The sequence below is a fragment of the Anastrepha ludens genome, chromosome X, assembly GCF_028408465.1.
Source record: "Anastrepha ludens isolate Willacy chromosome X, idAnaLude1.1, whole genome shotgun sequence".
Taxonomy (NCBI): domain Eukaryota; kingdom Metazoa; phylum Arthropoda; class Insecta; order Diptera; family Tephritidae; genus Anastrepha; species Anastrepha ludens.
The window spans coordinates 72,816,227-72,833,519 of record NC_071503.1 but is presented as its reverse complement, the minus strand read 5'-3'; the positions used below and the strand labels follow the sequence as shown (position 1 = coordinate 72,833,519).

General features: G+C 38.1%; 1 protein-coding gene across 1 annotated transcript; it reads right to left on the bottom strand.

The window, feature by feature from the left end:
* Positions 1-5,867: 5,867 nt before the first annotated feature.
* On the bottom strand, positions 5,868-6,518 carry LOC128870204 (ATP-dependent DNA helicase pif1-like). Its single transcript, XM_054112799.1, has one exon. The coding sequence runs from the start codon at positions 6,516-6,518 to the stop codon at positions 5,868-5,870; it is 651 nt and encodes a 216-aa protein (XP_053968774.1).
* Between the last annotated feature and the right edge of the window lie 10,775 nt (positions 6,519-17,293).

Here is a 17,293-nt window from a genome sequence, read left to right as displayed (position 1 = left end):
GTTTTTCGCCTCAAACTCGATTTTTTTTAATTATATAAGAAACAATTTTTTTTAAATGCCCGTAACTTAGTCAAAAATGAACCGATTTAAATAATTCTGGGTTCAAAATGATCGTAATTACTTACACAAGCGACTTCATGTAGAAACAATTGCAAAAAAGTAGTTGCAAATTTTTTATTTAGCAAAAAAGAAAAAAAATTTAAATTTTTTCAAAATTCAATATTTCAAAAAGAGTATTTTTTTTTTTTTTATAACTTTTTCCAAATCAAAAAAACATCTCAAACTTTAATTGAGCTGCATGCCTAGTAGCTAAAATGAGTTGTTTTTGAGTAATGAATTTTTGAGTAAACACCCTGTTTCGCACTTTTTGTTTTTTGCAAAATAAAAAATTTTCAACTACTTTTTTGCAACTATTTCTACATGAAATCACTCGTGTAAGTAATGACGATCATTTTGAACCCAAAATTATTAAAATCGGTTAATTTTTGACTAAGTTATGGGCATTTAAAAAAAATTTTTTCTTATATAATTAAAAAAAATCGAGTTTGAGGCGAAAAACAAAATTGCCGATAACTCTTGAAAAAAATTTTTTTCGGGCGAACAAAAAAATACGTGTCTCATTATTTTGACCAGAGAGCAACATATTTGAGTTACATCGAAATCGAAGAACATGTCCCGAATAGCCCTTTTGAATTGAAATGGAAAGAATCTATATAAGAAAATTTTTTTTAATTGCTCATAACTTAGTCAAAAATAAGCCGATTTGAATGATTCTGGGTTCAAAATAATCGTAATTACTTACACGAGCGACTTCATTTAGAAATAGTTGCAAAAAAGTAGTTGAAAATTTTTTATTTTGCAAAAAACAAAAAGTGCGAAACAGGGTGTTTACTCAAAAATTCATTACTCAAAAACAACTCATTTTAGCTACTAGGCATGCAGCTCAATTAAAGTATGAGATGTTTTTTTGATTTGGAAAACGTTATAAAAAAAAAAAAAATACACTTTTTGAAATATTGAATTTTGAAAAAATTTACATTTTTTTTCTTTTTTGCTAAATAAAAAATTTTCAACTAGTTTTTTGCAATTGTTTCTACATGAAGTCGCTTGTGTAAGTAATTACGATCATTTTGAACCCAGAATTATTTAAATCGGTTCATTTTTGACTAAGTTACGGGCATTTAAAAAAAATTGTTTCTTATATAATTAAAAAAAATCGAGTTTGAGGCGAAAAACAAAATTGCCGATAACTCTTGAAAAAAAATTTTTTCGGGCGAACAAAAAAATACGTGTCTCATTATTTCGACCAGAGAGCAACATATTTAAGTTACATCGAAATCGAAGAACATGACCCGAATAGCCCGGTTGAATTGAAATGGAAAGCATCTACTTCATTTTGTTCCTGACGTTCTTCTGATGTCGCGTTATTCCGGGCATTTCTCATGCGCCTATTATTATTTGTCGAACGACCAATATGATTACGTGATTGTCTTGGCATTTGTACTGTAATAAACATGATTGTAATTATGGTATTCTGAGATTTTAAAACATGTTTTTTTTCAATTTTGTGGATTATATTTTCGATGCATATGTGTTTAAAAGCCCCAGTCCACATGGTCAGGATTATTTTATTTTGTTGTGACTTTCTTAAATCATCTCTTTTCTTCTGAAAATTGTTGACAATTTGCATAATAAGACTATTAATTTTTTCATCAAAGTTACGCATTTTTCGTGCTCTTCTTTTTCATCCTTTAACAATTTCTTTTGTTTTTTAATTTTTTTTTTACCATTTTTTTCACTCATGGTGTATCGTAGCTTATCGCATTTGAACCGAAAAACTAAATCCACAAAACATAATTTCATTTGAACATTCGGATTTCACAATAAATTCTCAAATTTCGTAAGAAATTATTCACCACTCCAAAAAAATTCACAAAAAATGTTTACACTTTGCACTTAGGTCTTCTCCTTATGGCGTCCAAATCAGAAAGAAATATTGACACATTGTAACTCACACTGTCAATTTGACAGTTCAGTTCCGCCCCAAGCGTTAAAAAAGTAAACGATATTATGGCTGGTTCAAAAGAACGCTGTACGCGTTGCCGGTGTTCCGAATTACAACCAAACTTTACGAAACCCATTTTCAATACTTACTTAACAATGTGTGTAAGTTTGGTTTAATTCGGTGCAAAGACACGGCGGGTCCACGTTTTGGCATATATTTCGAGACCCTAGTCATCCATAGGTATGAAAATTACTCCGTATTAAAGCACTTATCAACAGCTTTCATTTGATACCCATATTGTACATAAACAACCAAAGGTTACCCGGGTCCACGTTTTGACCTATATCTCGAGACCCCAGTCACGGAGCGGCATGAAAAATACTCTGTACTAAAGCATTCACCAACAGCTTCCATTTGATATCCATATTGTACAAACACATCCTAGGGTTACCCGGGTCCACATTTTGGCCTATATCTCGAAACCCTAGTCACGAAACGGTATGAAAACTACTCTATACTATAGATATCATCAGCAGCTTCCATTTGATACCCATATTGTACAAACACATTCTAGGGTTACCCGGGTCCACGTTTTGGCCTATCTCTCCAGACCTTGGTATCCGAGTCTTAAAGTTTTAAAACAAAAACCTTCTCCACATGCGTCTCTTCAATGTGGCAAAGTTTGGTTAAAATCGGTTGAGCCATTCTCCGTAAAGTTCATCACAACGCGAAAAACGGCTGAAATTTTATATATATAGAGTATCCTATATTACTTCTAACACCTCCAAAAACATGTGTACAGAGTTTCATAATAATCGGTTAAGTAGTTTTTGCGTGAAAGCGTAACAAACAAACTTACATTCACATTTATAATATTAGTAGGGATAGATAAATGAAGTTACTTAAAATAAATGATAAATATTGTGTTATCATTACTCGTATACATTTACACGTTTTCGTTAATTATGAAGTGAAGTGAAAAGTGAATGTGGTGTCAATTGTTAATAGCAACGATAATTACGGCGATAAAGGTAATGATTCATTCGATATTAAATATATATTCAGTGATATATTGCCGAAATAATAACATCGGCCCGCTAGTGCAGCGATTGTAGGCTATGCAATATTGACAAAACTATGCAACAATAAGTTAACAGAACTATTTCACGATGAGTAAAAAATCAATGGCGATTGAAGTAATTATCGAACGTAGCTATGATTTCAAAAAATTAAAACATAAATGTTAAATCTTCCACATATCATAACAACATGTCTGAAATGACAGGTTGGACCAGCCAGCTGTCAAAGGGAACAATTTTCTCATATATCATGCACATTGAGGAGGGCTTATTAAAAGCTAGATTTATGAACAATAATTTAATCACGGCGGCCGCCGTAGCCGAATGGATTGGTGCGTGATTACCTTTCGGAATTCACAGAGAGGTCGTTGGTTCGAATCTCGGTGAAAGCAAAATTAATAAAAACATTTTTCTAATAGCGGTCGCCCCTCGGCAGGCAATGGCAAACCTCCGAGTGTATTTCTGCCATGAAAAAGCTCCTCATAAAAATATCTGCCGTTCGGAATCGGCTTGAAACTGTAGGTCCCTCCATTTGTGGAACAACATCAAGACGCACACCACAAATAGGAGGAGGAGCTCGGCCAAACACCTAACAGAAGTGTACGCGCCAATTATTTATTTTTTTTTTATTTAATTTAATCACAGTTTATTCTTATAATAAATTATTCAAAGTTATAACATTTTACAACAAATTACAGTTACATTTGCAAAAATAATTGAGTAACTAATTGAACAACAACTTTTATTCAGTTTACTTGTTGAAAGAAATAATGTTAATGCAAAATGTATTATTATTATAAAATAATAAAGTCAAAAATTAAATTTTAACAGTCGAGTAGAAATTGAAACAAATTTTTTTAAACGTATTTCGTAAATTAAAATGATTTTCGGAACGAAGAATTTTATGAAAAATTTTTCTAAATTGTTTCAAACGACGATTCATTTTGCAGAACCGCTTACAATCGTACCATGGAAAAACAACCTGACGAACCAGAGGATGTCACGAATGAGCCACTACCTTCGATGAGTGAACCATTAGAGGTTCAAGATACTGTAGCATCTACTTTAGCAACGCCATTTGCGCAGCCAATATTCGCTGCTCCAAAAACAAGGGCACAAATACAACGTGAGTACAGACAGCGGATTGCTGCATCCAAAACTCCTGCACAGACAGCAGCTGGAAGAAAAGCTCGTAATGTAAGAGATCGAAACAACAGATTACGCCAAGCTGTACAACCAACTACTTCTTCAGATCAAATTTAGCAATCTACTTGGAACCCCAAATGGGCAGCATCAATCATGAAATTCAAATCTACTTTTTTGGACAACGATTTTGGCTACTCTTGCTCGGACTGCGACAGACTTTGGTTTAAAAACGACCGTAAGCCCATCACTGCAGCACAGCTGAAGGTAATTTCGGATTGGTTTTTTAAAGAAAATCGACAACTGAGCAGAGAAGAATATAAACTGGCTTGCAGCACTTGCAAAAGTTACTGAACAAACAAACGATGCCACCGCTAGCAAAAGTTAATGCATTCTCATATCCTGACCCACCACCAGGCCTACCACCGTTAGATCCCATCACTGATTTCGCCTCGTCTACCATTTATGTAAGTGCGTCGTCTGCGCTATGATTTTTCTTATGGAATCGTAGGACAAGTGATAAACGTACCAGTCGACGTACAAGAAATGGTAAAATGTTTGCCGCAACAATTGGATGAGGACGACCTTATTAATGTAAACATTAAAAGAAACCTTGCCCACAAATCTGTTTACATTAGCGGATACATGTCCAAAAGTACAGTTACTTCGTGGTTAACTGTTCTGCAGAACTCTCCATTATATCGTTTGTACGAAATCAAAGTGGACTTCTCGAGACTGGATCTTGCTTTGCCAGACCTCAATGACGTAGAGGATGACCCGTCAAACCGTATAGAAAATATATCCCCAGTACAGAACCCTAAATCTGATTCTCGCTTCAAGGCAACATACCGTGATGTAGAACCAAGAAGATTGTCTCAATATCGCACCAGGAGACCGGGCAACTCCCCTTAACATCATTTACGACCGTCATACATAACATAGTCTGACGTTAACACAAACAAAGCGGATGGTTTCCCAACTCGTGAACATGCAACGTTGCTGCCCATGTGAAAAACAAGGATTTTCTAAATTTATCCCGCAATCACTAAGCGATTGGCCTTGCGACTTGTTAATTGTCATTGCGAACGTAAGGCGAACCGGAAATCGCAATCGTTTGAAGTCAAATTACGCAATATCATAATAACTGAACCAACTTTGAGTTGCAAATTATGTGGTGGAAATCCTGGTAACTCCAGAGAGTTCAAAAACTCCGTTGGATAATTTACTACATCATCGGGATTTGTTATGGAATCAACGGATTAGTATGTCACCAAATCGCCATCGATTTTTGATTGAATTGTGAAATTCATTGTTCTTTGCGGCGAGAATTGCTCGTTGACTTCACCAAGTATAATTCTGATAATTCTCACTAATGTTTGGGAAAACATTTTCAATAAGAGCTAATTGAGAGTCTACAAATCGGCAAAAGTCGTTGGTAAGAGTAATTAATCCAGCTGTCGCATCAACTGGGACTTTTACATTTCTAGCAGCTAACAATTGCTTGGAAAATTGTGCAGCACTTTGATCATTTTGAAGTTGAACTCTCATATTAGTGGTTAGCGATAATGTTTTTACGTTATTCCACAAAAGTGATGCCTTCAAGCAAGCATTAAATTCATCTGCAGGCGTTCCACGGAGAATTACTGGCAACGTCGGCCTGAAATCGCAAAGCCGCAAAAGATGTAGTTATTTCGCCGAAGATCTCTTAGTGTGAAGTTAAGTGCTTCAAGTGATTTCTTATGTGCCATTGTGCACTCATCCCAAACAATGAGCTTGCATTGCATCAACAATTTTCCCATTGCACTGGATCGGGGAATATTGCATGTTGGAGTATCAATTGTGTTTAAATTGAGTGGCAACTTAACCGCAGAATGTGCAGTACGACCGCCATCTAGAAGAGTCGCCGCAATTCCAGATGATGCCAACGCCAAAGCTATGTCACATCTTGATCGAATAGTGGCTAAAATCAATGAAATGACAAATGTTTTCCCTGTTCCTCCAGGTGCGTCCAGGAAGAATATACCAACAGTATTATTGTCCACCGCTTGCATTAATGTTTCATATACTTGTTTTTGCTGTTCATTCAGCAACGGCACATTATTTCGAACGAATTCCTGCAATGTATCAACATTGTATTGCAGCTCTCGATTTAATTCTTGGTTGAATGCATCGTGCATCGATCGATTTGGCGCTATCATTCCTACTTCAATCAGTAGCTTGTTTGCAATAGTCAAGCATTGATCCTCAAACAGAATAAATCCCTCATTGTAGATTTCATCGGTTATTTGCATGTCGGGATTATTCGTTCGAATGCGCAAGCGATGCAAGATGAAGTTGAATAAAAATTTAAACAATACGCGTGATTGATTTGATGGTTTCCAATTGAACTGTTAGGAAACGAATAACTTTAACCTCAATATCACAGTGAACACAATACCGGTTTTAAGTTAGTGTTTGAAAGAACGTGCGCATAATAAGCGTCTCATGAAATTAACTGAGCAGAGTACATGCTATAAACCTCATGGAGGAAATCAGTTCGAGTGTTCTGGAGTTATAGCGTCAGGAAGACAAACCCGACTTATTTTTATGTTATAGATATATAAATATAATACATATATAAATATGTATATATTTATTTATATATATTTACATATATGTAATATATTATATTTATATATATAAATATATATGTATATGCAATATTTCCACCCATGCTAAAACGGATGAACGATGTGTTGGTATAATGGCTAAAAGCGATACATATATGCATGAGATAAGCAAGGGTTGTGCTAATACCGAAAGCAGATAAAAGCAACCCCACACTATCAAAAGAACATAGGCTCATCAGTTTGACCTCCTTCCTTCTGAAGACGCTTGAGAAAACCCTTGACGCCCACGTCATACTTAATGTGTAAGGCACAACACGCATATACTAAAGGCAGATCCACAGAGATTGCGTTACATAGAGAAAGTCCTAGAGTACAAAGAATATGCTTTAGGAGTTTTCTTAACATTAGTAAATCATTCAATAATGAGTCGGCAGAAGCTATTTTAAAAGGCCGCCGGCATATGAAGATATCATAGTCGTAGTAGTGAGAGGCAAATCTTAGATACCGTGAGCGACATAATGAATAATACACGGGCAATGAGCAAATCAGCTAGGCCTGGGGATAAACGCTGACAAAACGAATATGATAATTTTTACTAGAAGGTACAAGATTCCGTATTGGCAACCCCCGAAGCTAAATTGCGTAGAACTGACTCTTAAAGACAACTCAAATTAGGTTTGGGTAATTTTGGATAGCAAGCTATTATAGAAACACAAGATATTACAGAGGAAGAAAAGTGAGCACTCAATGGGTGTAAAGGGATTCTGCGAGTTACATAGGTTCTGTCTCCTTTTATAATGTAATGGTATTGCTCAGCTTTAGTAAACCGCTAAGAAAAACGGCATGCAAAATACCTATTCAGCGCCTTAGTGCACGGCAGCACTTAAAAGAATTCTCAACTGGCCACCGATCGACATTGCGGCAGAATGTGCAGCAGCTAAACTTGCCGAAAGGCATGATTTGTAAGGCTAATACGGAATAAATTTAACTGGGTGAAGAGATTCCGAACAAAAATAGGAAAAAGAGGGGTGGAAAAGAGGCATGAAACCTAGCTGCAATACGCTTCATATATTTACTGACAGCTCGAAATTGTTGGACGGAATAGGTGCAAGGAGTTATTGCGCAGAGCCAGGCATCAGGCAGAAGTCTTTGTTGTAAAAAAGGCCGCTGAAATAGCATTCGGAAAGCCATTGAGAAACTTGGAAATAAATACTAAATATATATATGTTATATATGTATGATAGATAATCAAGTGGCGATAAAGGCAATCAACTTATATGAAATTTCCTCTCAAAACGTTCTTAAGAGCAGGAAAGCCCATAGAGAGACTGGCCGCAGATAAAAGGCTACACATGAAACGAAATTGTAGATGAGATTAACAAAAAGGCTGTTTACTTACCATTTGAAAAATAAAATGGCATGCTGACGACTTTAAATACGATATACGATGACATCATTGCGGACATAAAAATACGAATAGACAGAGATGTAACCAGCTAGCCATATGCGAAGCCGCGAAAATCACGTTTCACAGAATGCAAATAAATACGTCAGGCTCTAATGGGCTGAAATGTCCCGAGCCTAACACATATGTAAATGGCACTAGTTTTATTGCATTCACCTATTTTTCAGTTAGTACTAACCTTAAAAATACAGCTGTTAAAATGTCATGATATTCCATTCATTGGGTTAGGTTAGGTTAAATGGCTACCCTTGCGTGGGGCCCACTTGGACAAATTTCCAAAACTCGTCCGTTGTGATAACATACAATGGAGAATGGAGGGAAGAAGAGACCTTGGGAATAGGAGATGATAACCATACACTTACGATGACGCCGTCGGTGGATAATTTACGTTCGTAAATAGTTAAGTTCGTAAATTGTCCGATCCGCTCCTCCTATTTGTAGTATGCGCCTTGATGTTGTTCCAAAAATGGAGGGACCTACAGTTTCAAGCCGACTCCTAACGGCAGATATTTCCTTTTTTATGAGGAGCATTTTCATGGCAGAAATACAATCGACCGCTATTAGAAAAATGTTTTTCTTAATTTTGGTGCTTCACCGAGATTCGAACCTACGTTATCTATGAATTCCGAATGGTAGTCACGCACCAACTCATTCGGCTACGGCTTTGCACCTTTACTGCGAACTTCACTAGATGTATGATTTATAAGCCTGCTATATACACAGGTGTAGCAAAAAAGTGAGAGCCCAGATGTCTAAATCTCTACCAGACGAGAGCAGGGCAGATGAGAAGAAGGTACTCAAATGATTCCACCTCGTCCTTCAAACCACTTCTGCAGAATGGACTTAAGGCAAACCCAAGTCTTACCGCATGGACACCTAACGGGATACCCAGCTAATTCTAGAACTGCAGTTTTGTTAGTTTTCTCGAGCGCCAACGATCTACCCATGGCCAGGAGGCTCATCTTTCCAGGAGCACACTACAGGGTCTCAAAGGAACCCCAACCCTCTAATTCTGTGACGAAACCGTTTCCAAGGTTTCCTGTCTAGCCAGCTCATCAGCCCTTCAGTTTCCCTTAAGCCGCTGTCACCGGGAGCCTAAATGAGCCTCATACCTGAGAGAAAATCTAGGCCCTCCCCGACAAACCAAAAACAACGAGCCCAAGGCCCTAATATCCGCTTGGCTGTCGGAGTAAATATTTACATTCTTAACGGTAATTATCGAAGTGAGCAACCAGTTCACTACTCCCTTAATTCCGTCCACCTCCGCTTGGAAAACACTACAGGGGTCTGGAAACTCGGATTTGAGCTTAATGGGGAGCTCCTCACAGAATACTCCCCCACCAACCCTTCCGTCCAACTTCGGGCCATCCGTGAATATGTTTGCCGAGCCTTGTCGCCAATTGTTACACCCCGCCCACTCATCTCTTGAGGGAGTATGAGTTGAAAAAGTTCCACTCGGACCCAGCGTGGGTATACTATGATCCAGCTCCATGGCGATGAATCCAAAAGTTTTAAGAATACTAGAATGTTCGTAGCTTAAGTCTAGCTTATACAAGAAGGGAAGTGTCGCGCCACTCTGCCGAGACCGTTCCATCGCTAAACATCTTTTGGATAAGCCTAATAAGTTCTATTCCGACTCCGAGTTTAAGCAGAGACCTGGTGATTGCTTCCAGAAGGACATTGATAAAAGGCCCCCCTATGTCGAGGAAGGGGTCCACGGTGAACTCCTTCTGATAGAGGGACTGCTCGATGTCCTTAACAATAGTACGTAAGGCAGACTCTACCGATCTGCCTTTGCCGTAGGCATGTTGCATAAATGACCCGAGGAGTTCCACATCTTATGTACAGGTCAATCAGCCTCTCAATGGATTTCAGAAGGAACGAGAAGAGACCTGTTAGATATGAAATCCTTAGGTGGTACATGCGAGATTTTATCTGCCGTGGGTACAACTGTAACTCTCACAGACCTCCAAGATCTGGGTATGTAGCTTCAATCTATGCAGCTCACCTGGATAGGGAGAAGACAACAACTGCCGATATTGCCCGAGTCCGGGTTTGTCGGAAAATGGGCGTCAAGAAGTAACCTGAGTGACTCTTCGCTGCTCATCGTCCAGCACCACGAGCTATCTCTCACGTACCCCATAGATGTGGAATTCCTCGAGAGAATCCATCTGAATCTCGCGAACTCATGACAGCGTGGAAGCTTTGCATAATCTCATCCATGAGTCACGTTTCGCTTTCTTAATTTTTGGGCTTGTAGATTCCTAATCCCACTTTGTACAGTTTCCAACCCGAGGGAGACTTAATTCTTCTGGCTCTATTAAAGAGCCACCTACATGAAGATCTAATTTCCGTGAGTTCGATTGCCCACCAAGGCGGCTTTTCCTCTTTGGGAGGCGGACTTACAGGGCAAGCGCTCGCGAGGGCCCTGTTACACGCAACGGAGAATGCCTCCACCAATTCACCTATCGATTCTTTCGAAAGATCTTCATTTCCTCGTGGTGCTTCCATGTTCCTAAGGCTCCTGTAGGTATTGAAATTGAAACTCAAATTTGAAAAGGTCAAGTCAAGGAGCACCAGGAGATTTGGTGGCACCTAAAATACTCAGGCTAAAAATTCTATTGTATTTAGAGCTCTGGGAAGAGGGTAGATAGTCAAAAAGGGAGAAAAGTATCAGAGAAAGAGATAGGAAAGAATAGAGATAGAGATATAGATAGTTAGTACTGTGAGAATTTTCCAGATTCTTTGGCAAATCTGTAGATATCTTATAGTTGTAGAGAACGAATATTACTCATTCTCATGACATCGGAACCCAAAACTCGTAGCCGTGCTCTAGCAAAGGCGGGTCACGCAGGGAACCGCTGATCCACGGCTGGCCAATTTATATGCAATTTCGTTTTCTTGAACACCGGAGCCTCCTGAAGCCCATATAGGTACAAGCTTGCTCTCAGCGCAGCTTGATTGTCACTGAAAGCTCCAATCTGTTTCCCGCTCCATCTCCTCTCGATTATCCATTCGGCTACTTTCAGGATGGCAAAACTTTCCGTTTGGAAAACAGTTGCCATTTCCTCCATAGCATAGTGATACTTATTACTATCGTTTAAGTGCCATCAGGCTCCAGACCCTATTTCATTCTTGGACCCATTTGTAAATAAACCTCCCTGAAAGCATTTTGGATTTCTCCATTGCTCACGCAATTGAAATCTGACATCAAATTTCCTTCCGAATGAAACTGTGGGTATCAGGTCGTCTTTAGGGGCCAAAAATAGTGGATACTGCTCAGATAGCAACGTAAAGATTTCTCTGTGTCCCGAAGTTTCGTCTTCGTGCCAGAAACCATAACGATGGTTTGCTGACTTCTAATATGGTCGTAGAGACACCGTGTTGGTTTTATGTTGCATGATCATTTGAATATGAGAAAGCTTTGTTCAAAGTGAATGTCGTGCATGCTCACTCTCAAGATAACGCACCGTGTCACACGTCCATAAAAACAATGGCATAACGATATATATGAATTGAGCTTCGAATAACTCTCAAATCCACCGTATTCGCCACATTTGGCTTTCACCGACTACTGTTTTTCGCAGACCTAAAAAAATTGATCGCCGGTAAAAATTTCGCTCAAATGAAGGGGTTTCGCTGAAACTGAAATGTTAGAGCGACGCACTATGGAAAATTGAAGAGTTTTACGGACCAAAAATCCATAATTGTTACATTTCTAAATATTACGTTGCGAAAATTTGCACAAATACGAGGAAATGTAATATTATAAAGATTTAAATAAAATATATTTTATTATCATTTATTTTTAAATACCGTGTGAAAAAAAGTTAAACTTAAATTTTAAATTTTAAAAATTATTTTATTCCATTTTAAATAACTAAACGTCTTAAAATATGTAAAAACAAACTTATAACTCATAACTTTTAACAAAACAAAATATTTAAATTATTGTCAATCAATTAAGTACATTACAATACGTATTTATGGAATAGAAATAATAAACATTATAAAAGTTATTTTTTGTAACCTTTTCTATTTACAAAAATGTATTTTAATTACTTCAATACTTACGGAAAATAAGGATTAAAAACAAATTAATTAATGTTTAGTAAATCCAAGGTTTCCTCTTCAAGTTCCTTTACCATTCTTTTATAGGGGTTTCTTAAACTTGTTATAAATGGATCAGATATATAAAGAAGAGTGTGGAATACGTCTTCATTTGCAGCTGATCGAGATCATTTTCCAGCATGATGTAAACGAAGTTTTTTATAATCCTTATTACGGGTCTCTTGTGTGTCTTAAGAAAATTGACCAATAGGAAGAACTGCAAAATGTTTTATAATACTTTGTTGGTTTTAAAGAGTTTATTTGACACTTTATCTCATCCACAACAGCTTAAGTTTTTTCCCGGGGTTTCTTTGCTAAATTCAATAAATATTGGACAGCAAAATCGAACAGATAAAGGTATTGGATTTTCCCTCACCACATCCTCTGTTAGGTTGTTAATCAATTGAATAGGCACCATAGAAGTGATAAACAAATTTGCGTCAGTAATATTTTCAGACTCTTTTGGATGGTTTTGTTTATACTGGCTTTGTCCAGATGAACCATCACATTCCCATTTACTGTACAGAACAAGATGTTTCAACTCATCTTTGAAGACGGAATCTACTCTCGAAATTCTAGCCACAGTGTGATCCAATAAATCTTGAAGCTTCACTATTTTTGCACTTGTGTTTGTTAGTTCTATTGATGACACTAGCGGACAGCAGGTTTGTTTAATTGCTTGCACTTTGTAATATGGTCGAAATATAAAAGAGTGTCGTTCGTTAGTTAAATTTCTTAGGTATTGATATTGAGCTTTTGTTAAATTTAAATCAATTAAAACACTCAATGCCTCTTTGTCCGTTAAAATGGGTTTATGTTCTGATTTTTCTATTAGATCCGAGTATAAGGCCTTATTTTTACGGTCTGCTGCTCTTATTGTTTCCACAAGATTTGTTTCTGAAGATAAGCATTGTAAATGTGCTCAAATCCGTATTCATGGAGTAACACTGTGTTTTTTTCTTTTCTTCCTGGATTCTGATGAGTCTGTATAGGGTAAACACGGTTTGCCATGTTTACCAGAAACGGTTGTATTGTCTTTCGGTAAAATAACTGAATATTCGGAATCCAACAAATTACTGTTTTTTTTCTTAAATATTTCTTTTTTACAGGGTACTTCCATCCATCTTTTATTAAAAGCTGGAAATATATGTCTTTGAGTATCACTGATGATAAGATATATTCTGTTTTCAGAGACTTTGTAATAATTTTTCAAAACACTCGATAAACCATTTAAAGTTTGTCCTCCTTCAATATAATTTATTATAATTTCACGCTTAGAACCCTTGAAACAAGACATTTTATTAAATTTGTTGCATTTAACGTGCCGCGAATATACAAATAGTTTTATGTTTACATGACACAAGAAGCGCGCACAAAAAGTTTTCGGTTTCAGGAAGTCACAGATTCCAAAGAATTTCACTAAATCCGTCTCACGCAGTAAGACAACACAAAAGATAAAACGGTAAATATCATAGATTGCCTCTGCAATCGGAATTGAAATTGGATTTCCATGTTTTGACTTTTTACATTTTTATCAATAACTTTGAAAATCTCAAAAATCCACAGCCAATTTTTATGAATGTTTTTTTATTAATAATAAAGTTACTAATCCCACTAAAATTTTAAACGTAGGGAGGCGTGGGTAACTGCCGAAAATTTCGATAAACTTAAGAAACCAACTTGTTTACCAGTTATTTACAGCATGACTATATTCAGTCTGTGCGGTTCAGGAACCTTATCAGATTGTTGACATCTAAGCCAGGCAGCTGTTCAGACTCTCGAACAGCGGTTTCCCCAGGGTTAACATTCTGTCCTTCCATAGGGCAGGGCATTCGCACAGGAAATAGAAGATTGTTTCCTTTTTCTCCGGTTGTTTACAACTGTGACAGTATGTGTTGTGAGGGATGGCAATTTTGGCTGCTTGTTCTCCCACAGACCAAAAGCCAGTTATGACTGCCGTTAGTCTCCAGGCGTCCCGTCGTTTCATGTTTATCAATGTTGACGATTGCTTAAGGTTGTAGGTGGGCCATAACGCTGTACTAATTTTAAAACAAATTTGAAGACATATTAAATTTTTAATAATCTCCAAAAAATGAACTTTCCGAAATAGATAACACTTTATATTTACTTCTACAAAGTATGACCTTAAAATCACTTTAAATGTAGTAAGGTGAAGTGGCTTTACCTGGACGTTTCCAAAAATAACAAAGATTGCCGAATGATAAAAAATTAATTTCATATAATTGAATAACAATTTTTTTATGATAGCTTAATTTGATCCTTAAACTATGGGAAAAAATTTAAAAAAGATGACAATAGCGACATTTGTGAACATCATTTTTGATATGCCGTTGTTCTACTATTTTCCATAGTGCGACGCCAATTCACTAACGCTAACCAGTACCACTTGACACTTTGACAATGTTAAAAATTGTGAAATATATCATCTATGTGTAAAGAATGCGTGTGTTATATTGATGGAAAGGCACTGTGGTCAAAACATATTGCTGTGACCGTAAACCGAGAATTCTGACATTTATTAGATTGGAAAAACGAAAAAAAAACTTTCATAGTATGTAACGTCAGGGGCTGGTCTCCCGTTAGGCGCGTCCCAACTGGCGGATAGGGAAGCAATGGCATCACACGAGTGGCCTTCCCAAATGGGGTACGTTCCAACACTCGTGTGTGATGACTCAAAGTTGGCATAGAATTACGTTGCCATCCGCGAACAAAACTGGCTAGGGAGGAGTCCTGAATTAAAAACATCATCGCTCTCTCCTCTTCTTCAAAGACGGAAAGTCGTTTCCCAGTTTCGGAGGGCTTGCGTTGTAAAGTTAAGGGGTCCCTCTGTTACTTCGCACGTTGAAAGAAGCTACGTTATTATACGACAGAAATTCGAGTAGACCAAGGACCGGTCTTATAGTATCATCCTATCTTACTGTGCCGTGTCTTAAGCATTTCTGTTGCCATAGACCTGGTAGCGGCTAAAGTGCAGTATAGGGGTAAACGCGGACGGTTGAGGTTTGTGATTGTATCGGCCGTGACTGCAGCCTTGAAGAAAATCTTCTCTGCATGCCTGGCACTGGCATATATACCACGCTTTCATCCCTAAGGTTTGAAGAGATGACTCCACGAACCCCAAAAGCTTTAGAAAATATGTTTTCTTTCGTGCTGAAAAGTCTCGAACGACTGGTGGAATTGCGCATACGTCAGAAGTGGCTGAAAGTCCACCCGCTTTCTCCATTTCAGCATGCCTATCAAAGTGGAAAATCCTACGAGTCAGCACTGCAAAACCTTGTTGCTAGAGTAGAGCTAGTCATCGACAAAAGGGACTACGCTATGGGCATATTTTTCGACATAGAGGGGACATTTGATAATGCCACTTTTGATAGTATGTGCAGCTCTGCTAGTAGGTATGAAGTAGACCGGGTGCTAGTGAATTCGATTCGTCCGATGCTGACCCAAAGAATCGTCACGGTGCGAGCAGAGGAAGATCTGCTAGTTTGCTAGGCTGTACGAATAGACTACCGAGAAACAGAAGGAGGTGTGGTTAAACCCAAAAAATGAGCCCGGCAAACGCTGTTTTCGCGTGTTCACGGATAGCTCGAAGACCAAGCACCGTTCCGGTTCTGGTCTCTACGTGAAATCCAGCGGGACAAAACTATACTTTGCTCTTGGAATGCACGCATCTGTGTTTCAGGCGAAGGTGTATGCTGTTCAGGAAAATATGACGGAGAAGCTGGTCTGTATGTATCTGCAGCGACAGCAAAGCTGACCTCATGGTTTTAGACAGTCCTCAAATCACTTCAAGGGTAGTTGAGCACTATAAATCCAAGCTTAACTATGTCGGTAGACAGAATATCCTGATGCTAACGGCACATCTGGGTATCGCCGATAACGACACCTCTGACTCGTTAGCTGGATAGGATCAGAGGCCAACTTTATGGCCCGGAGCCCGTTCTGTCACTCCCTTCTGCACCCATCAAAGCTACGGTTAGCGAACGGATTACTTTAACCCACAAGCGAGATATGCAAGCTGAGAGAGGCTGCAGAAGGACAAAACTGATGTTACCTGTCATGTCCGACCGACTGTCACAGGTCCTCCTGTCATTAAGCAGAAGGACCTGTAGGCAGCTCGTTGGACTGATGACGGGCCACCTTCTATGAGCGAACCACAAGGAAATGGTAGGCATCTCAGATAGTGCAATCTGCCCAACATGTGGAGAGGAGGATGAGACGGCGGATGTTATTGGCACTCTGATGCGACCACCTTGGCTCCTTGGCACCACAAGATCTACTCAGATTTCTTAATAGGTCGGGTAAATATAAAGAACATTAAAAAGGGGACCCTAGTGCAAGACAATAGACTTAATGTTGTCTGAATGCTGGACTTGCTAGTCTGTTCCAATAAAAAAAGAAAATAATGTAACGTCATCGAGATGGCTTTATTAACAAGATAAAGTTGTAATCTGAGTAGGTTTTAATAAATCATTTGAAAATTTAAGACATGTGTTTGACGATTGGAGTAACGAATATAATTGTATAGCTCAACTAGCTTAAGCAGTTACCATTGATCAATGTTATTACTATAATTTTGTATAGCATACAATTTACTATTAATGTACTTGAATTTTAGTACTTTGGAATTATATAAAGCTTCCACTTGAGGATACAGCTTTCCTATTCTCAATTTTTTTCCAAGTTATACTAATAGAACGAGAACTTACCTAAAGTGGAGGACTGAGTTGGTGGCAGTGCTAGCAGAGCGCCAAACATTAAAAATAACACATTACGGGTTGATATCGGTGTTGTGCTACATATGCCTCGGTGCTGCGCTGTGGTTAACATTGTCCACGGGAGACTTGGCGATTTACGGCAGGAC